We start from the raw sequence: 22690 nt of genomic DNA, 5'->3' as shown, positions 1-22690 counted from the left end.
AAAAATATATAGTGTGAGGTGTTGCATGCTAATAATTAAAATTTGTTGACATATTCTGTCCTGATGTGATGTGACGCTGGATTTGGCTCAGTGTGACATTTCACTACACTTATTAACTGTAGTTCCCTCAATTAAAACTGTGCGTTCTGCTGATGCAAGTCAAGTTGCTGACGATCAGCCTCTTGACTTCATAATTTAACCGACATATTGATTTCAAGTCATTTTCTTGACAAAATTAATTGTTTGGCCGAATGGTTCTGTGTTGAGTCAAGACGTGAATTATAGTCTCAAAGTCATGGGAAAGGGCAGTGACTCAGACAGGTAAGACTAATGACGACCATTTAGACTGAAGGGAGGTAAATCATCAGCCTGGGCGTGAATGGAATATGTGTGAGTATTTATCTGACCCCCTATCACCACAGACACTTTACTCTCAAGTGGGTCAGCAAGCAGTGTTTCTCATTGTGGACGCTTCATCAAGCTCTCTTCATGTCTTTAGATGAACATGAACCTGTGACCTTCTGAGTATAAGGTGATCCATATTCTTTAAACCTGCATTTATACATTTTTTGCCCATTTGGGGGCAGCAAAACAAGCTATAAACATTAGCATATTAGCATCTTTCAAATGTGTTAACAAACAGATGCCTATATGTACAAACCCAGCAGATATGGAGGATTAATTTCAAGACGTGTTTCTTTTTCTTTTAGCCATATTTGCTTTTTTTTTGGATAGATATAGTAGAGAGAGACAGAATGAGAGGGAAGAGAGAGGGGGTGACATGCTGCAAAGGGCCCAGGCTGGAGTTGTGTTTCCGGCCAGATGCTGAATCTGAGTCTAATATTTACTCTATAACTAAATATCTGTCTCATCAGCTGCTAAATGGTTCACAATGTTTCCCAACTTGTCACTAACTTTGTTAATCAGCGGTTATTTGCTGGAAATGTTTGTGTCTGACAACAATGTTGACCGGAGAACATCAAACCTTAAGGCCTTATTTGTTCTAAATGTCTCCTTTCAAATTACATGTAGTCAGTGGAAACTCAAAAATGATTGATGGTCAAAGGAATAATAAACATTTTGGGAAATATGGTTTCTTAGCTTTCTTGCTGAGAGTTAAATGACAAGATATATTCCAATCTCATTGTCTGTAATATAAATATGAAGCTAAAGCCAGTGACAGGATGATGGGCTGTTTTCACATTTTAAATGATTAAACAAAGGGGACATAATGTGAGCTGTAGAGATGTGGGAGGCATATTTTGTTACCTTGAGACAGAGACAGGCTTGCTGTTTCCCCTGGCTTCCAGCCTTTAGGCTTAGCCACACTAACCAGCTTCTGGTTGTATATTCATCCATGGTACAGACATCAGGGTACCAGTCTTATAATCTAACTCCTGACAAGAGAGTGAATCCCAAAATGTGGAACTCTTCCTGTAAACTGAAAACAAAACACTGGGCAAAACTTTACATTTAGAAGATGAAGAATTTAATTGAGGACGTATTATATGGCTTGATGTATAAACTCCTGCCTGTGGGTTTTGCAGAGCAGGTTATGTACAGTCACATCTGAAGCTGGAATCTGGACAAATCATTCCTGTCGAACACGTTATGTCAAATCACAGCCAATAAAGAGATAATGAACAGTTCTCAAACAACAACTACACACTGAAATGCTAAAACACTTGAAAAACCAGTGAAGTACATTTCATACTTTGGTCTGATTATACAAACATATGAAAAATGTCAAGTGAATAGAGACAAAGGTTTTTGACAAGAAAAGACCCCATGATATTATCAGTGATCTATGAAAGTCAATGAGTAAGACATTACTAATAATAATAATTATGTTAAGTGTTAATGAATGTCTGGTATTTTTCTTTGATCTATTTTGTTTTCTGCCTTATTGTCTATATTATAAATCAATGTGAAGTTTCCCTTTGTTTATAATTGTAATAATTGTAATATTAATCATGTTTATCAGATTAACCTAAATTACAGATAACATTAAAAGGAAACTGACTTGTTGGCCAGATAACACAAAACATAAGAGATGAATATACAATCTAAACTGTCTGATACAGGGAACATGTTCCTTTAAGAAATAAAGAATGATGTATTGTATGAAACAACAAAAACACTGTTGTTATCACTGCAGAAATACTGCTCAACAAATGCACAAACGTTTATGGATATTGCTCACAACTTGTTCTCTATATTTACAATAAATTGTAATGGTATAAGAGTGTAATGGAGAATCTCATTGCTAATCATAAGTCTCACGCTTGGAGTGCTTTAGTTTCCACTTTTTATTATACTTGGGTCAACTTTACTACAAAGCCATAAATTGACAGTTGGCTCGTCCAGCTCCTGCAGACTAAACTTGTGAAGATTTATCACAAGTGTAAGATTTATGCTTTGCTGATTTCATTCTCACCAATAAATCAGCCTGGTTTATTGAATTTGCAGGATGAACAGCTCTCTGATTGGCGTAGTATCTGCTGCCACTGTTCCCTACACTTTGCTGTCCACTTAAATCTCCCTAGAAACTCAAAAACACACGTTTGCTGATCTACATCATCAGAGACAAGGGTCAGATTTTTGCACTAACTTCTTGAACACAACATAAAAATGACAACAATTGTTTTTCTTTTTCTTACTATTCATTAGACCTCCCTCTAATCTTTGATATTTTATTCTGAATTATGGATCATTTTTCCTTTCTTGGTGGATTTTCAGGCCTCTTGAAAGTATTAGAAAAAAAACAATGTGGGGAAAAGGGTTTTTTTTTTTTTTTTTTTCAAATGTCTGAGATTGGAAACCTCTGCTCCAGTTACTATAGAAAATTTCACCTGTAATCAGACCACATCCTCAAAAGACTAAAGTGGGTGCATGGTCTGAGGAAAACTGTTTGTTACCCACATGGCTGGTATTGATTTCACTTTGTGATTTTGTGTGTGTGTCATGTCATAATGTGGCCTGGTAGACACCTGTTTTTCTGTCTGTCTGTCTGTGTGTGGACAGATTTGTAACCGCAATAGCTTCACAACTCCGCAGGATGTGGTCACAAAATTTTAGACCATCTTGCAATGGGGACAGAGCATGTTGATTTTCTGACATATTACTACTCAGAAATCATCACCACAATAACACCAAACTTCAAACCCTTCATTTTGATCTCAACTACACACCTGTAAAGTTTCGTGACTACATCGTGCATGGTCGACAAAATCTGTCCACACAGACAAATAAACACCTGCCAAAGTCCTCAAAACTGCCTCTGTGATAGCTGCTGCGTCAGTAGGTGTCTCCAAGATCACATTATGACATGACACCCACACACAAAGTGAAAACAATACTGGCCACGCTGCTTTTCCTGAGACCACGTACTCACTGTAGTCTTTGGTTTGTCTTATGCCACCTTGTTGATGGACGTTGAGGTTGTTGTTATCCCAGTGTGAGATAGTCTTGGTTTTTGATTTGCTTCTTCTCGTCACTGTTACTTTGCAGACTGTGATTTCCACATAAACAAGGAAGTGACAAATCTGACAACCTTGCGGATCCCGTTGCATTTTAAGTGGGCATCAAAGTTATCTTATCTGTAATGGGAATTAAAAGGGAGTTGTGCTAGTATCGGCCTAGCACAAAACAATCACAGCAGTGTTTATCTGATCAAGTTAAGTAACTTATTATCTAGCTGCATTGATTAGACAGATCCAGCTGGACTGCTGCTCCTCGTACATCACGGTGAGACAGACTGCCAGAGATTTACAGACTACAGTGTGTGTGTGTGTGTGTGTGTGTGTGTGTGTGTGTGTGTGTGTGTGTGTGTGTGTGTGTGTGTGTGTGTGTGTTTGACCTACATGAGCACAATTTGGGTCTGATATAAGATAATACAATCAGGGGCGGGGGTTAGCATTTTTGGGGCCTTGGGCAGGATTTTTATAATAATATATTCTATTTTATAAATTTTATGCAATAAATGTAATCATATGTTAATCCTCTGTGCAGGTGTGTAGAAGCCAGTGGAGGAAAAACATTCATGGGATGGAGGAGAAGGGGGAGATGGCCAGAAATGTTTCTTACATCTTGATTTATTGCCTCTAATTATCAGTCAGTACAAAGTCGATCTAATAGGTTCGCTGCTGATTAAAGTGGTCCAAACAAGTTGTAAAACATGAAACCAACGATATTGAGCAATAACAGCATGTGAATATTTAGTGTGATGATGGACGTTCAACCAAAGAGGCTAAATGAACAGTGTAGATATCAGCTTCATCAATCCCCTGAAAAACAGATCATTTCAGTGACAGTCATTAAACTGTGGGTGAAACGTTATCTGAAATACTGACATTTGAACATTTGTCCAATACTTTAATATATGATCAAATACCTGCAGAACTAATGACACTCCCATTAGCTTTGTGTTTAGTAGTAATTATCAAACGTGTTTCCAGTGGAGACAAAGAAGTGATCAACCTGGCAGCGTCACAGTTGTGACTCTTGAAGTCAAGAGCACGGAAAAACAAGTGTACATGTATGTATCATGATACCTATATTATAATGCATCCATCCAAGTGTGTCCTAGGCTGGATCATCACTTTTTTAAGGTATTTATTCTGAGAGCAACAGGAAAGTCAGAGAGAGCAAGAGGATGACATGCAGCAAAGAACCACGGCTGCTGTGTTAAAGACTAAACGCCTTCATGGTGCACGTCCTATCATGTGAGCCACAGTCACATCACTTTTTGCGAATATTTGCAGCTCAAGAGGTTTTCTGAATTTGTGTTTCGTCTATTTGTATGTGTTTTCTTAAGCTGCAGTGTGTTGAGCTCTCAGGGCCACCGTACATTGTGGATAATCCTGGGATTAATGACGGGGAACTAGCTACAGCCAAAGTGTGCTTGTCAAGCAGCCCTTGACTCAGCTTCCACCGTTCTGAGATGAGTTATGATATCGCACTCATTATTATGCACCTGTGCAGACGTGTGTGGAAACTGTACTCACCCATTAGAAAATTACTTACACAGCTTTTCCTTCCTCAGAGTTAAGAGGCAGCAGTAGCAAGTAAATTGGCAAATTAGATTTATGATTTATCATCTCAAATCGCTATAAATTGTCCACCAACGATGAGTTAGGTTGTATGGTGGAGCAGCTTTTAATAATTACTTTTGTAATTGGTTCTTCAGCTCTGCTTGCTATTCGATTCAAGTCATTTATATTCACAACAAAAGCAAAAAAGTAAAAAACAAAAGAGTAAAATGAGAAACAAAAGCTGAACTTTTCCTTCATTTTCTGTCTTGACAAAAACTGTAGCTGATGTAACAGATAGTTGAACACAAGAGCTGAGGAACTGTCCAATGACAATGATTATTATAACACGTCTTCAATCGGTTATGCTTTGGTTTTGCTTGTATTCAGAAGTGATTTACAAGCTATTGTTTACAATTGCTTTTTGAATGGTGGGAGTCTGCAGTTATACATGAATTATTATTGCAGATAAGCTGCTCTGCTCTGTTCCCTCTGCGTGTCCAACAAAGTTAGTCGCAGCTAACTTTAAAGAAAATTCTAATTTCTTTTTTGTTCTCTGTCTGAAGTGCTCATTTGTTTCTGGTTGAAGTTCCTCCAGTAAATCCAATCAGCTCAAACACTTATATGGAAATATAGGCTATAAAACTAAAACTAAACTCATCACATGAGTTTAGTTTTTCATTTGGTTATTATGTCAACCTATAAAAAACTGTGTCAGCACATGAGTGATTTCATTCAGTTCATCAAGCAATTTGTCCTGCGTTGCCCCGGTAACTGACCACAAACAGTAAAATATAAGCTACACAGACAAAAGTCTATTTGAGATTATTGGCTTTTAAAAAGGAAATGACACAGACTTTGATGTCAAGGCCAAGGTGTTATATGGTCTGATGGCTGCAACGCTCTGCCAAAACTGAGCCCCACTCTCATATGATTCGATCATCGGTGCAGGTTTATTGAGGGAACACAACATTTACACCATGTAGATCTGTCCATTTGACTTACTTTATTTTCATACAGACAGTGCTGACTGTGTCTCTGTAAATCATCACCAGAGCCCTTTTGATTTATTTCTCTGGTGTACATGTCAGACTCTTTTCAAGGAAACCTGCGAAAACATTTGCGCAGTGAAAGGCCAAACATGTTCAAATGATACATAAAGATAAAGATAAGAGGAACTGCTGCAAGGGAACCAGTGAAAGACGCATTATGGAATAAATAACCCTGCTGTAACGTGTTGATGAGGTCTTTGAGATTTATTACACTTGATGTAAATTGTTAGTTTAAACTTGTTGCGCTGCTATACTCGACACTGATTGCACAGAAGAAAAGGACATTTACCACAATTCTTGCAAAACGAAGCATTAGAATATAAAACTGACCTAAACCAATTTTTCTTCAGTTTGCTGAAAACAATTCCACAATATTCAGTTTTATAAATTTGCATATTCAAAGCCTCAATATTAACTTTACTATGTAAAACAAACATGCCAGGTGTCTAACAGCTTTTTGTGGCACCAGCTGCATTATCTGGCTGCAATGAAGGTAGGTTACCTTTCCAGCATTAGCACCTTAGATGTTATTTGTCAACTTCACACATTTGGAAAAGGACTCAAAGTGTGTCCACATGTGTTCATGCTCAGTACCATCAATATCAGAACAAGTGCATACACAGAATGGCCAAAAGTATGTGGACAAACGTTATATGCTTCACTCCGCCCTTCCGGGATTTGTTTCCATTCAGCCACATGAGCATCAGTGAGGTCAGCCACGGATGTTGATAAGTTACGAGGGCTGCTTCATCTCAAACGTGACGGATGGGGTTGAGGTCAGGGCTCTTTGCAGGCCAGTCAAGTGCTTCTATATTGAACTTTGCATTGTTGCCTTAAAGTTGTAAGAAAATAATTGTCTGGAAAAAAAAAAAATCATTGTATGCTGTGCAAGTAGCCACCTGTGGTCAACACAGCAACTATGTTAGCGAGCAGTGGCCTATTTACACATCAAACAGATGCAGAGCAACATTAGCATTAACATTTTGAGTCATGTTTGTGTCCATTTAATAAATGCAAATCCAACATTCACTCCCCTTAAGCTCTGTTTTGCTCTCCACCAGCCCCTGAGGGAAACATCTGACTCCTTAACCTCGAAATGATGTTGCTGTGTCTCTTTCTGCAGATTGGTGCAGAGCAGGTAGTTTGCCTGAGCTTTCTTGTTGCCTGCTTCAGGTGGACCAACAGGATCGATGAGAGTGAACCTAAACAGTAGATTTACCGTTGTTAAACCAAAACAATGAGCTGAAAGAGGCTGTAATGCTGTGCAGAGCTGAGAGGAACTGCGGAGTTAGGTGTTAATTCCCTGAGAGTTCAACTGACAGGTAATATTTGTTTCCCTTGTCAACATAAACGTATTGATTACAGTAGCTTTCACTGTAAATTGGAACTGAGTGGTCTCGCCCACCACCACATGGACCGAGGTGTTCACATACTTATAGGAAATACAGTGTTTTTCTGTTCTCTAAATCGATATCAGGTTCCAGGAAACATTTCACTTGCACTTATCTGGCTTTCCATAATCTACAGTGTTGATATAAAAGTCTGCATTGTGATTAATTGCTGGATATTACACCTGCCTAAATGACACAGTAGGTGCTGCATCAATAAATCTGGTTATAAATGACACACAGCTGTCATATCGTGCACACACACACACACACACACACACACATACACACACACACACACACACACACACACACACACACACACACACAACTTGGAGATCTTTGTGGGGTTGTGTATAGTCAGTGCCAATAACCTGAACTTACTGTGCCCTCTGTTGGTGACCTCAGGTGTCAAGGACAGCTGTGTTTTTAAAGCTGTTAGACGACCTGCCCGTTCAGCAGCGGCAGTCCTGTGTGTGAGCTGGGACTGGACTGTTTTCCACGGTGGATCTTATAGCACAGTGGTGAACTCGCCGTAAGCAAAGTTTATTTTCCGTTGTCTTTCATGATGCTGAAAAGCTTTGATCCATTTGGTATATAGGTGAAAGTAAATGCTGTGTCCAACAAAGACTGATGTGTTTCTCGTTAGTGATGTTTAAAGCACTACTTTTCAGGTAAACAGTGACTCGGTGCATCAAAGGCTATAGAAGTGCTGTATGGTTGTGATTTAAAACAGATTTCTTTATCTTGTATTTTTACACCATCTAACCTCTTGGATCAAGTCAAGAAACCGATTATTAGTAGAGTGGCTGTTTCATATTTGAATTATCTTATAAAAACATCACGTAGCCTAAAATGATAGTAGGTGTCATCTTCAAGGTCAAACAATTTATTTGAAATAGTCTCACAACTCATCACAACCTGACCCAAACCTGAGGGTTGTTATTCTCAACACTCACGAGGCATCTTCAAGTCTAACAACTGGAACAAAGTACAAACACTCTGGATAAATGAAATGACCTCTAATGTCATCGGTTTATTTTACACAGGCTCCTGTATTAGCTGTTCCATTAGCTCCACTAGCTGCTGTAGTTGTAAAGTTACACAAGAATAAAATAATCAAAGCTTCACCAGCAGAAAAATATTTAACCCTCATTACCTCAGATCAAGGACTATTGTAATGCAGACAAACTGTGCTCTGATGCTCCCACTTTGTCCTGTGTCCTCAGAAAGTCTGTTTAAATCATGCATGATTATGTCTTCATGGAGGAGGCTCTGAGGTTTCCTCGTCTTTATTATGTTCACCAAAAATGTCAAATTATATTTAATATATTCAATTGATTATATATTAGATTTCAGTGATATATATGAGGCACAATTACATTCCTGATTTTTGGAAAAGTGTACAAACCTAAAAAACCTGTAATTTAATCATGAGAAAGTTTCAGAGCCTTGGTGTAACCATAGTAACTGTCTCACAAACCTGCCTGCGTGTGCACGGTGTTGAGAGGAGCGGCATCATGCAAATAATTACAATAAGAGTTGTGGATATTTCCCACTTTGCTCTGATGGGCTGAATCACTCACTGCTGCTTTGTCTGTGCACTGATCACACAGTGACCTTAAACTTTCACTCACAGAGGAAAATGATTTTACTGTGGGTCACATGGGGCTATTCACACCGTTAGAGACTGTGTAAGCCACTCGTATACTTTTAGGTTCACTGGGTGATTTAAAAAAAACAAAAAAAAAAACAAGTGTGATATGATGATATATTGAAGGAGATGGAGCTCAGCCCTGATTGGCTCTGGCCCAGTTTAATCCCTGTGAGCTACGGATGGAGTGAGAGAGGTAGACGAGAAGTTCAAGTGAGGTCAAGGTTAAGAAATGCTACAGTCAACTTTATCGTTTTACAAGATTCTGTAATATTTACAATTACAGGTAAGAAGGCAATATATACGTTTCAACACACACAGGGCCCTTACTGTAAGCAATCCTTCACTGTTTACTTCCTGCATAGCTGATAGCGCCCACTGCCCAATGAAAACTGCCATAGCAACCAAGGTTGAGCACAGACCCTCAGAAGACAGGACGAGTCTCTGGAGAACAGCTAACATACAATGACTGTAACACCCCTCAGGGCCATGATTTACATACATCCTCTCAGAAGGAGATAAGTGTTTCATAAACGTGAACCCACGATGAGTCTTCACACATGTGTAGATGTGATGTGGTGACAAGAGCAAGATTTGCTTCTATCTTGCGAGCCCTTGAGAACCCTCAGGTCGTCTGGTAGTGGCCTTTTAATCGTCCCAAATGTTAGAACAAAAACCCATGGTGAGGCAGCCTTTCAGTATTAAAACTTAAGACTTACCTTTTTAATTTGGCTTTTAACCAGATCTTAGTCTATTTTAGGGAATATTATTTATTTATTATTTATTTTTATCTTTATCTTTAATTACTTTTATCATTCATTTCGTTCTTTTGCAATATATTTAATCAAATTTTCTGTCTGTGTTTTATTCATTTTATTTATCTTAAGCTGAATTTAACATTTTAACCTTATCTCTAGTGTAAGGGGGGGTTCTTTTGCTTCTGTTTTATTATTCAACATCTATGTTTAAGCTACATTTTATTGTATGAAAAGTGCTATACAAATTAAGTTTGATCGATTGATTGATTGATTGTGCTTCTGTACTGCTCATCTCTTTTCTTCTTAACCAATCTTCAATAAATGCTTATGCTGTAAGACATCTGGGTCTCCTCCAAAACCTTCCATTAGTTCACAAGGCTTCAGTCTCAGCCATGACTGAACATGCACGTTTCCATTTATTTTAATGTTGCATTGAACAGATATTGATGCTGTAGCGGCTCATGTACTGATCAGCTACTGTAAAGTAGTATAAAGCGTGTGAGGTGAATTAAAATCATCAGCATCAGCTCAGGATGCATAGACAAAAATATACATAAAACTTTGATCCTCTTGTTTATTCTCAAATATCGGGCAGGGGAAGCTGGGAAAAACACATGGGCTGCTGAATCTGAAATGAAACAAATAGAGGTTAAAGGTTAAACTAAGACAATAAATCAAAGTAGCCTCATATATCTTTCTTAAAGGAATAAAGAAAAATACAGTTCTCAGAGACAGACATGGACCGAATAGAAACGTAAAGAGTAACAAAACAGAACCACTGCCCCATGCAACGGTGACAAGAGAACGAAGGGGAGTGAACTCTTTAAATAACCTTGTGGTGACCAGGTGAACTCAATCAGGTAAATGAGGGGTGGTAAGGGTGAAAACAAGAGTCAAAGGAAAGGAAGTGAGGTAGGTGAAGATGGGAAGAGGAAGAATGAAGGAAAATAGGAAACTTTACTACAGCTACAGTTGCCTAATTAGTTAGTTGGTACTTGTTCGGTTAGCTCCGTTTAATGTGTTAATCTAATCTTTACTTTTCTGGCCTGAAAATGCAGGTGGTCAGACCAAAGCAGCAGAAACCTTCTCAAACTCTCCCATGTTGACCCTCTCCTGTGCTCCCTCCCACAGCTTCCTGCCGTCCAACAGAGAATCAATATCCTGACTGTTGTCTCTTCTCTTTCTTCTCTTTCTTGAATTTTTATAGGGATGAGAGGAGTGTACCCAATTAATAAAAAAGCATGTGAAAGACAGGATTTAAAAAAGAGCTCAGACAAGCGTTTTTTATGGAGTGTACTTTGAAAAAATGGGCCGTGGATAAGAAAGGCAATACGTACAAATCATACAAAATGGGGGAAGCCGTACTAGAGCTGAATACTAAATAAGATTCACATCTTTTTGTGTTTCACTTAAAGAAGTAATTGTCTTTCAGGGGAGAGTGGATTTTGAAGTAAGTAGGTCATTCGCTCTTTAATGACGCAGTTTGAAAAATTATACACAGAAACACACACACACACACAGAAACGCAGCCGTTAGACTTTTTTTAAATTAACACAGAAATGTTGACGGAGCAGGTTAGTGCACATTCTGTTGTAAAGGTGATGGTGGTCAACTTTTATTCCAAACTGAGAGCAGAGCAGTTTTCAAGTATTATGCACGAACGTGTGTCTCTGAATTGATGGTGCTTGTGTGTGTGATCAGTCAGAGGCTCAGTGTCAATGAATTTCAGCCAGACAGAGGGTTTGATATATGACTCTGGGTTGTGGAGGTTCCTCACTCTCTTCAGTTACACACAGGTCAGCTAACGTTAAATTGTAATATTTACCCAATTAAACAGAAGATGCTACAGGGAAGGTGCAGTGTTTGTTTTTGCTGAGAACAAACTCAGGAAAACAAACACTAAGTAAGTAAAAGTAAGTAAGTAAGTAAAACCTCAAGTTTAACCTCTTAAAGGGGCTTTTTGTAGATTTCTCTCTGCCGCCAAACATGGTTTCTTGTTGGGAGTGGGTGGTGGTGATTTGGCCATAGTTGTCTTCATAATAAAAACTGAGGGGTTATAATATGCCCTGTGAGCAGCGCAAAGTCTTCAGGGCACAATGGAAGCTAAAGTGAGTCGGTATCGGAAAGTGACGAGACGAGCCGGGGCTAGCTGGTTAGCATGCTAATTTCAGTAGAAGTAAAGACAGGAGTTACCATTAGCATTGCTTTCCAACGTTGGAGACAGCTCGTGGAGAGTAAAGTTGAAGTTTGATGCCGAACTCACAGCATCTCTTCTAGACTGGTAAGCGAAAACCTACAAACAGCTCCTTTAAAAAAAAGCAACAGGGAAACTGTACGGCTTGTTTTTACTGCGAACGAACTCAGGAAAGTAAAACTTCAGACACAGTGGAGAAAGGAGACGGTTCATTTTCAAATTATTTCCTGTAACTGTGTCACATGTGTTTCTCCAGCTCCCCTCCCCTGTAGGAAACCAGCAGCAGGTCTGAGTCTATTCATTCCGATGAGAGAAGTGAATGTGATCACAGATTATAACAAATTATAACAGTCACCGAAATGAGTGTTAGTTCTACTCTTCACATGCCATAGATCTTCAAAACATTTTGACACCAAAATGGCATTTTTTAGAGAAAATTCAATATATTCAGACCTGTCTCTGTCTCAGCAACACAGATCATGGATGTATGGTTCTGATCTGGTTTTGCTGCAGTGCTGCAGACGACGCTTTCCAGCCTCAGAAGTTTAGAGGGATGTGAAACCATAAATTAAAAGTCTTAACTGAAATAAAACTTGTATTTTTTTTGCTTAATAATATCATGACTGTTATTATTGGGAGAGTATTATCAGACCGAAGTGATCTTATACTGGGTTGTTCACATATTAAGCCAGGATAATATCAAGCAGTAAAATCAGATGCAAATTCATAGTGTGTCTAGTGCTGTGACATCACGACCACACCCACTAAGGAGACAGGAAGTGTACAACATTTCATACTATTGGTTACATTTAAACCTCTTCAAAAAACTGTTCTCTGGAAAGCAGGAACAATCAAACATGTTAAAGACAGCAGCCTGGTGAGAGCAGCAGGTTGGGGTGGTTTCCCACTGCAGGAGTGGCCCTCACAGCTCAGCACACTACAGCTGAAGAACACACATGCAAATAGACAAAACACAAACATTCAGAAAACATCTTCATCAATTTGACAACACGTGCAGCAGATTCAACACAATGGAAGTGTTTCCATTCATTGAACAACGAGTAATGAATGAATGGAAACACTCATTCAAAAAGTGATGAACCCTGCTGGGACACTTGCAGGGGTGTATTATAATACATCCCTGTGTCCCCTGGAAACACTTCTGTTGTGTTGTATTTGCAGCACATGTGTTGTCAAATTGATGAAGATGTTTACTGAATGTTTGTGTTTTGTGTATTTGCATGTGTTGAGCTCTAAGGCCCACCACACTCATGACATAACACACACACACACACACACACACACACACACACACACACACACACATACTTGTACTTCTATCTTTGTGAGGACACTCATTGACATAATGCATTCCCTAGCCCCTTACCCTAACCTTAACCATCACAACTGAGTGGCTAACCCTGACCCTGACCCTAACCTTAACCTAAACCTAATTCTAACCATAACTCTAAAACCAAGTCTTAACCCTCAACATGTGATTTGAAGGTGTCTCAAGAAGTGAGGACCGGCCAAAATGTCCTCACTTTCCCAAAATGTCCTCACTCTGTTAGTAAAATACTTTTTTTGGTCCTTACTATGTAGCAAGTACAAGTACACACACACACACACACACACACACACACACACACACTCTCTCCGTCTTTAATGTTTCCATTATTAAGGACATTATTCTATCATAACTTTATCATGACTGTAATCAAGGAGACAGCTGCTGTAATGTTCTGTGGAGAAATCTAATTATAATTGAATGAACTGCAACATTTAATGTGTGTTTAATGTATTTTTTGTGTGACTTTTTTGCTATTGTACTTTTTTTTGTGAATGAAAGCTTATTCACACTGTCCTACATAGATTAGGCAGATGCGTGACCCCCCCCCCACCCCCCCTCCCTCTCTCTCTCCCTCTCTCTCTCCCTCTCCCTCTCTCTCTCCTGCTCTCCACGTCTCACCACTTTCATCTGTGTGTGAGGGGGACGCGGCTGCGCCTCCTCCCTGCTCCTGCGACCTGCTTCTTCTTCTCTGTTGCGACCTGCAGCATCAACTTTTGCCTCCGTCAGTCACTTTTTATTGGGCTCATTTGCGCCGTTTCTGTCTTCATTTCCAGCCATGAGCAGGCAGAGAGCGCGCTTTGAGACGGGGCTGGATGAGCAGCAGCTTCAAGGTGAGGATTCACTTCCATTAGAAATGTTTTAAACAAAAGTTACAGGCTAAGGATGTTTTACTAAGTTTAAATAAAAAAAAAATCTGCTTATTAACGTTGTATTTACATTTATATTTGCTTTTTGAATGATACGTCTTAGTATTTAAAAGCCTGAGTCAAATCAACCTTAATTTCCTGATGACAATAATAAAAAAATATTAAACATTTTACATAAAATTCTTAAATGCCTTTACAGTAAATCTCACTGTGAGATCCCAGGCAGGCTATAACTCCCTATAGGAACAGGCTGTTACAGGGACATTATGTTTAACAGTGATTTAGGTTAATTCCAGCATTGCAGCTCACACTGTGTGAGTCACATCACCTTGGGTTTGCAGGGTTTTGCATGAGATGTGGCAACGTAATTAACCTTTGAAGAAGTCATCAGCATCTATGGCACTGTGTATAATGGCAATTACCCTCAACAGTCACCAGCTCATGAGAATGATTTGAGCCATATTAGAACAGCAATAAAAACAATATTATCCCCAATCCACAGGGGCTGATCTACCATTTCAATGCAACACAAATTTGTTCTTTCACTAAACTGTTTCCTCATCATCCATGACCACAAGAGAATTTTGTTTGGTTCGTTTGAGTCAGGGATGCTCTGCAGCAAACATGACTTAATGTGGTGAAAATACTCAGTTCACAGGCTCCTGATGCTGCGAGGTATCTGCAGACAAACAAAGAGAAATGAAAATAATTCTCTTTTAACCAAAGTATGGATGAATAAGTCCATGTATGCCCTACATGCTTACCACATTCAAAGTGCGTTTTAGTTATTTAGAGAGTAAAGTGTTCTGCACCAGGTGGCTCTGTCATTATCAGATTAATATGATTTTTCTCTGAAAATGTTTGGCTCCTATTCTGCTAACTGGCACTCGTCCCTGTGAAAAATGAAGCATCTGTCTTGTTTTAATTGGTCAGACTGACAAATTTCCGCTGGTATATGTGATAATATTGGAAACTATTAGTAGATTAATGGATTAGTAGATTAGTAGATGGACGTAGAATAATTAGTATAACTACGATAATAATCATTTAATCAAAAAAGTATTTTTTTCAGCTTCTCAGATATGTAGGTTTGCTCCTTTAAATTAGTCATGTATGAGGTTGAACTGAACACCTGTGGGTTTGCTACTGATGATCAGATAAAACAAAGAAGTTGAAGATGCCACCATCTGTTTCTCTTTTGGGAGTTTCTCTTTACTTTTTGAATTTTTATAATCAGCGGATTTATCACTAGTAGTTGCAGCCGAAATCGTATGAGTTTGGTTGAAATTATCCTCCATTTAAACACTGTGAATATCTGAATCACTGAGTTTCAAATGAAAAGTGATTCATGAAACAAGAGGAGGCATCATCAGCGGGCTGTTAATCTGACTGCACTTTCTGTTTCCACTTCACTGACGTCAACCTCTATGAAATCCTGGGTCCAAAACGATCTCCCTTCTTCCTCCCGGTGACCAGTGTTTACCTTCTCATCTTCCTCACCGGCCCCAGTTCCTCAGTTTTATCTTTTAGGCCATATGATAGAAATGTAATGAGTGCACATCATTAAATCTTCCACATTTCATCTGAAGCAAGCTTTTAAATTATATTTGAGGAGTTGGGAGGGGGGCTTATATTGTGGGTTGGCCCTTTGTAGAAAGTGGATTGTGACTGACAATATGCAACATTTGCTGAGGAAGACTGGTAATTAAGGGAATATGGCACAAAAGGAATTTCCAATTTTCTCTCTTCAGTCGTTTTCTTTGAAAACATCCTTATTAGGCGATGTGACTGAATACTACTTTATATATAGTGAGTTTATTTTTCCAAACCTAGGGAACAAGCTCCTCCAAAGGGAAACAAGATAAATCAACTGAAAGAAGAAAAAACTAAAGTTCCGCAAATCTGTAAACATTTCCTTTTACTTTTCTTTAATCTTTGCTTTTTTATGAAATAATGGCTCATTTGACCTCTTTGGGCCTCTAACAATTAGGAAGCATCATCACAGGGCCGTTCATCACTTAAAACTTTCTTCTGATCTTTCTGTTTTTCTGTTTAAAGCAGGTCCCCGGTGTTGAACGAGCCCCCACATCAGCACAGGATGTGTTGACATCTCCAGTGGTTTCTCCAGCTCTGCTCTCTGAAATGGATCTCTCTCTGCAGGGCTCAGCTTCAAACGTATCCAAACTGTTCCTCAATACCAGCATGCCACTGAATGGCACTGGGAATCACACCAATGACCAGTCCGCTGAAGTCAACCTCTATGAAATCCTGGGTCCAAAACGATCTCCCTTCTTCCTCCCGGTGACCAGCGTTTACCTTCTCATCTTCCTCGTCGGCTTGTCTGGAAATCTGCTCACATGTGCAGTGATAGCAAAGCACAAGAAGATGCGCAACCCCACCAACCTCTACCTGGTGAGCCTGGCCGTGTCCGACCTCCTCGTGCTTCTGTTCGGGATGCCCCTGGAGATTTACGACCTGTGGCAGAACTACCCCTTCCCCTTCGGCGAGGGCGGCTGCTACTTCAAGACCTTCCTCTTTGAGACAGTCTGCTTCGCCTCGATCCTCAACGTGACAGCCCTGAGCGTGGAGAGGTACATAGCTGTGGTGCATCCGCTCAAAACACGATACTTGTCGACCAATCAGCATGCCAAGCAGGTCATCACCATCGTGTGGGTGGTGTCGATGATCTGTGCCATCCCCAACACCTCACTGCACGGCATCTTCTACCTGCCAGAGAGAAAGGAGGAGTCGGCCATATGCACTGTGCTGAAGCCCCTGTGGATCTATAACATGGTCATGCAGATCACCACTGTGTGCTTCTATTTCGTGCCCATGATGGTGATCAGCCTGCTGTACCTGGTGATGGGTCTCCACCTGTGCAGAGAGACACAGCAGCCCAGCAAGAACCTGGGGAAGAACTGTAGCAGCAACATTCGGAGGAGGATCAGCATGGAGAACGGGCGCAGGAGACAGGTCACCAAGATGCTCTGTGAGTTTTTGCTTTTTTTTCTTTCCCTTTCTGCAGAAAACACGCATGCATTGCCATGACAGGCTGCTATGACTTGAAAGCAGATCCCCTTTAATCTGCGTTATCAATGCGAAGACATGTTCCCGAAGACAAAACATGGGGAAAACACGGTGCATATAATGACATTCTTCGTGTGGATCATTTGTATTCTCAAGGGGCTCCTGTTATTCCACATCTTCTAAACTCTGGGGTTTGATGAGATTTCAAACAATGTGAGCACAGTTTTTTTTAAACTCCATCTACCACAGTGTAAACCCCTTTTCTTTTTTAAATAGACAATTGATCTGTTCACTCTGAATGGAGACATCCATCATCAGATAATGCTTCCACCACAGGAAACAAAACAGCTGGTACTGAATTATAGTTTGATCCATCTTCAAGGCCCTGTTTTCTCATTCAGCTTCTCACATCAACTGATGGAATCCAACATGACACAATATTATGTGAGCAGTGGGAAAAAGGTGATGTCAGGTGTTTTTTTCATTGAACAGTGTGAATTTAACAGTGCAAGGATTAGATTCTGACAACAGACAAACAACAGCACTGAGTTGTTTGCTTAGATTGCGATGCTGTTCTCAAGCAAATCAAAACACTGAGCAGTCATGTTGAAGCTGACAGAAAAATGTCTGCTTGTGGTGCTTGTTTTCTTTCCTGGAGCTTTCAACCACATTTCACAGTCCACCTCAGCAGCCTCACGAACCATGGTTTTATTCAGCCAAGCATATTAGTTAAGAAAGATCAGTTCAGGATTTTTTTGTGCCAAAGATGCTCAGAATATATAAAACAATAAATATTATATAATGTAATGTTATAGAGAAATTTGCATTAACTGATTTTTAACTTATAAAGTTGACAGGGTGACAATGGCCTGGCATTAACGTGTGTCTTGGGTGATTTGATCACAAGTAGACAGCTCTATACTGTAAAAGAGAAAGTTACTTTTAGTTGCTATTTTTAAATTGGGACAACTTCAAAAAAATGAAGTAAACACAACTAAATCTTAAGTAAACTGAACAAGTAAATATAAAGTCAACATAACTTAAGACAAATAGTTGTATTTACATTTTAGTTTTTTCAAGGCAATCGATTTCCTATATTAAAAAAAAAGTAAGATCCACTTGTCAGATGTTACAGTGTGAGCGTGTCAGTTGAGTGTGTCTGTACATGGGTCCCCAGTGACCACTTGTGACCATCTCACTTTTCTGCTCTATATGCAAATAAAAACTTATGTATTGTTCCGTTAAGCCAGTCCAACTATGACAGATGGGTAGGGAGAGAGAGAGAGAGAGAGAGAGAGAGAATTCATTAATTACAAAGCGTTAATGTGCTGCTCACAGCTCTACAGTGAAATACGGTTTTAGTCATTTCAAATATTGAAGTATTTTTGGTTCATTATGTGGTGGGACTCATTAGACTGTGGCAGGCGTCAGTTTAGTAGGCGGGCCGTCCATCGACCAGGACACATTTGCGTTGACGCTGCTTAAAGAATGAGGCCACATGTGGGCCAGGCTACCTCCGACATGTGGGCTGAGTGATCGTCTCTCAATGCGTCCTGAATGGTTGCATTCACACCTGAACCTAGAGCTGTTAATGTCAGGCCTGAACAGGGCCAGAGAAACATTAGCATTCACGTGGTGTTGTTTTGTGACGGATGTAAGTCCAGCCTTCCTTCTTCCTTTAGCACCAGTCTTCTCTCCTGTATCTCCCACTAACTTTGCCATTTGTAGCTGCTAAAAGCCACACTGTGCTCACCAGACAGTCACCAACTGTGCCATTTGATGCTTTGCAGGCAGTAGACAGTGGGTTTTCAGAGCTTTTTTGCTGAAAACAGCTGGCTGCTTTATCTTGAAACAAGCAATTAGAGTGAACAAATGCAGTTAAGTAGGGCAGTGAAACCCGAAATAATAAGCGGAAATGACTGTAAAATGCTTTATAGAGCTGTGGGAAACTGCAGAGCTGGGTTATAATTCTCTGGAAGTTTGTCACATGCAGAATTTGTATTCAACTGTTCCATTATTAACAGATTTAAGATTTTGGTCATTCAATGTAAACTCACCCAGTCAAGCATTAGTCAAACCTGCAGCTCATAACATGTCAGACATGTCAGGCTGAAATGTGTAGACTACAAGATATCTAGAATATTTGATGTATGATGCATTTATGGGGCCAGTCATTAAAAACATGGACTCAGGGGTTTGAATAGTTCGCTCAGTGTAAACATCATGTAGCTTCCATGAAGAGCTGGAACAAGATGATACAGAATATTAATTTGGAAAAAGTTGATTTTTCCAACCTTTCAGCTAAACTGCAGTGAAACTGTATGTAAAGGGATTAGACGGACAAATCTCACAGGCCCTGTGGATGTTGGTCATCCTCTACTGCTGAGGAGTGACGCATTTACAAATGGTTATGAATAAAATGACCATAAAACACCTCAGTTTTTAAGACTTTTTACACCTGCATGACTGTTCAGTATATTGTGGGTAGGTCTTCCGTTGATAGTGGATTGTTAATTTCCATTTTTCAAGACTTTAAGTTGTTTTCTTTGAAATATATACAGTTAGTTTATTTTAGTGGTTCCAAATCTAGAGATCAAACCCAAATGGCGACAAGATAAATCAGCCAAAAGAATAAAAAACAAAAGTCCCACAGGTCTGTCAACATTTCCTTTTACTTTTCTCCAATCTTTGCTATTTTGTGAAATAATGAATAATTTGACCTCTTTGGGCCTCTAACAGTTCTGTAAACTTATAAGATTTTCGGGGGAATCTCTGAGGCCCTGTTCAGACCTGGTATTAACATCTGTCGGGTGATCCAATCAAAAGTGGACAGGTCTAAATTCAGGTGTGAACGCATTCAGGACACATTGAAGATGCGACTGAGATAGTCACTCAGACCACATTCGCGGTGGCCCACACCATTGTCTTTAGCAGTGTGACCACAAATGCATCCCGGCCACACTGAAGGACTCTACTCTACGGACGTCCTCTACCACAGTCTAATTAGTCCTGTCACAGTTTCATAATGAACCGGAAATAATTTATTATTTCAAATGACTAAAACCTTATTTCATTGTAGAGATGCATTGCAGAGCATTGATCTGCTCAACCCCTTCTTGCCTCTCTCTCTCTCTCTCTCTCTCTCTTACAAACACGTGACTACCCATCTGTTATAGTTGGATTGGCTTAAAACAACAATGCATATCTGTTTATTTGCATAGAGAGTGGGGAAATGCGATCTGATCATAAGTGGTCACTTGAGATGCAGGTATGGAAGCATTGAAACACCAGATGGGAACTGAAGTACTTAGCTGTACACCCAAGGTACACGTTAATGCAGGTCTGACCAGGCCCTAAGCTTGTTGAGGTGTGAACTTATGTACCGTACTTGAGTAAATGTTCTTTCAGCCTTTCTTTAGTCTGGATCTTCACATGCCCATTATGGGGAGATGTTTCTAGTATGTTTCACCTTGTCTTTCCATCTGAACAGCTTTTCTGACTCTGTCTCATTTTTGTGAAGGGGAAGATGTCGCCAAAGATACATTTAAATAATAAATTGTGTGGAAAAGAGCAGTCAGAACGAACCTGTAACCTGTAGCAACTGGAGTACCTTTGTAAACAGCCTGCTTTTTCTCTCTGGCTTGATCCTCTAGCGATCGTGGTGGCTGTGTTTGGAGTCTGCTGGGCGCCCTTCCACATCGAGCGGCTCCTGTGGAGTTCCATCAGCCAGTGGACCGACCAGATGCACAATATTTATCAGTATGTCCACATCCTGTCGGGCGTCCTCTTCTACCTCAGCTCTGCAGTCAATCCTATCATCTACAGCCTGCTATCCACACGCTTCAGGGAGTGTTTCCGAGAACTCATGTGTTCCCAGTCGGAGGACAGCAGCTCTGTCAGAGACTCGCCGCCCTTCCCTACAATCTTACTGAATCCCTCCGTCTCCAGTTCCACGGGTCGGGCCAGTGGTAAGGACTCTAATGCTTTCATCCCTTTCCTGCCTCCTAACAGGACCCTGAGCATGGACACTGCAATCCTCACATGTGCATGCAAAGAAACAACCTGCAAGACCTCTGTGTTCTAACTCAGATTTGATGCAAGTAATTTAACAAGCAGCTGAACTGGAACCACTTCAAAGCAGTGGCTTGATATTTTGTGAAATATGCTTATTTACTTTCTTGCTGAGAGTTAGATAGAGTTAGAAGATGGATACAACTCTCATATCTGTCCGTTCTGTATGAAACTAGAGCCAACAGCTTAGCTCATTGTAAATATACATAAAGACTGGAAACATGTGGAAACAGCATGCCTAGCTTTGTCTAAAGGTACAGAAATAATCCACCTACCTGCAGGTCTAATGCTCACTAATTAACATGTATTCAATTAGTAAAAAAAACAGGAAATTCAACAATGACATGTTGTGGTTTTACTGAGCCACGAAAGGATCCTGCACATAACCTTCTGTAAAACTGCAACTTAATAAGTAAGCTTTAAAGGTGCTGTAGGTGCATTGTTTTTACCCTTGCGCAGAGCTTGGCTAGCTCTTTCCCCCTGTTTTCAGTCTTTATGCTAAGCTAAGATAGCAGCCTGCTGGTTCATATTTACTATATAGATAAGAAAGTGATAAAGTGAATTTCTCAGAATGTTGAATTATTCCTTTAAACTTGTTACATGTCATTTTTGTGCTTGTAAATACACTTTGATCTGACTTTGTTTCTTTCTTACTATGGGTAATATTGTTCAACAGTGCCTGCAGCCTCCACCTTCTGTCTTACACCTTACTGCTGTATGCCTTACAGAGTGAACCCAGATGGGAAATGGGACAATCATCAATCTAAAACAATCTAATCTGAATGTTAATAATGTTGTACTTGACTATTCTTGTTCTTTTTCACAAAATGTATGTGCTGCTGTGCAGTGAAATCAGTGGGTCAAATCATTCTCAGTGTTTCAGTGGGACTAAACAAACAATATAATGCTTTACTGTGAGCTTTTTCTAATCGTGTATTGTCTCTTGTTGAATGGCCAGTCATCATGTACGTGATGTAACTGACAGGTAAGCTCTTGTTTGCTGTAATTGCAGATATGAAAAGTGATGTTGGCTATTGTGCAATTCCTAATTCAAAAGCTACAGAAATAAATGTATAAGCTATTCACACATAGCCATTGTTTTTGTTATTATATATATATATTTTTTTACCTTTGTTTATGTCTGGTTACATCTGATGTAGTGTTATTCTGATAATGAAATGTATTTGTCATCATGATTGCATGGTGTGATTGCTGCTTTACTGAAGCCTCTAAGAGCCACATATTACATCCTTACATAACAAGCCTCAACAAAAGCAGAGAATCAGCACACAGAATAAT

At 39.7% G+C, this 22690-nt stretch overlaps 1 protein-coding gene across 3 annotated transcripts; it reads left to right on the top strand.

Annotated features, from left to right (window-relative positions):
* Positions 1-14026: 14026 nt before the first annotated feature.
* On the top strand, positions 14027-22633 carry nmur3 (neuromedin U receptor 3). Of its 3 annotated transcripts, XM_071495050.1 has the most exons (4): positions 14027-14257; positions 16352-17282; positions 20974-21288; positions 22068-22633. In XM_071495050.1, the coding sequence occupies exons 1-4, from the start codon at positions 14240-14242 to the stop codon at positions 22166-22168; spliced, it is 1365 nt and encodes a 454-aa protein (XP_071351151.1). In that variant the 5' UTR covers positions 14027-14239; the 3' UTR covers positions 22169-22633. The 3 variants fall into 3 exon arrangements, with proteins under 3 accessions (XP_071351151.1, XP_071351150.1, XP_071351149.1); XM_071495049.1 differs by having other exon boundaries at positions 16355-17282; positions 20974-22633; XM_071495048.1 differs by having other exon boundaries at positions 20974-22633.
* The last annotated feature ends 57 nt before the right edge of the window (positions 22634-22690 follow it).

Source organism: Trachinotus anak, unplaced genomic scaffold (assembly GCF_046630095.1).
Source record: "Trachinotus anak isolate AG129_WGS33_773 ecotype Australia unplaced genomic scaffold, CSIRO_AGI_Tana_v1 ptg000013l, whole genome shotgun sequence".
Lineage (NCBI taxonomy): Eukaryota > Metazoa > Chordata > Actinopteri > Carangiformes > Carangidae > Trachinotus > Trachinotus anak.
Note: the sequence above shows the minus strand (reverse complement) of the source record. Positions and strands in the feature narration are given on the sequence as shown.

Coding starts and splice junctions, on each gene's coding strand:
- nmur3 (XM_071495048.1), top strand. Junction 17,283..20,973: donor ACAGGTCACCAAGATGCTCT/GTGAGTTTTTGC, acceptor TTGATCCTCTAG/CGATCGTGGTGGCTGTGTTT.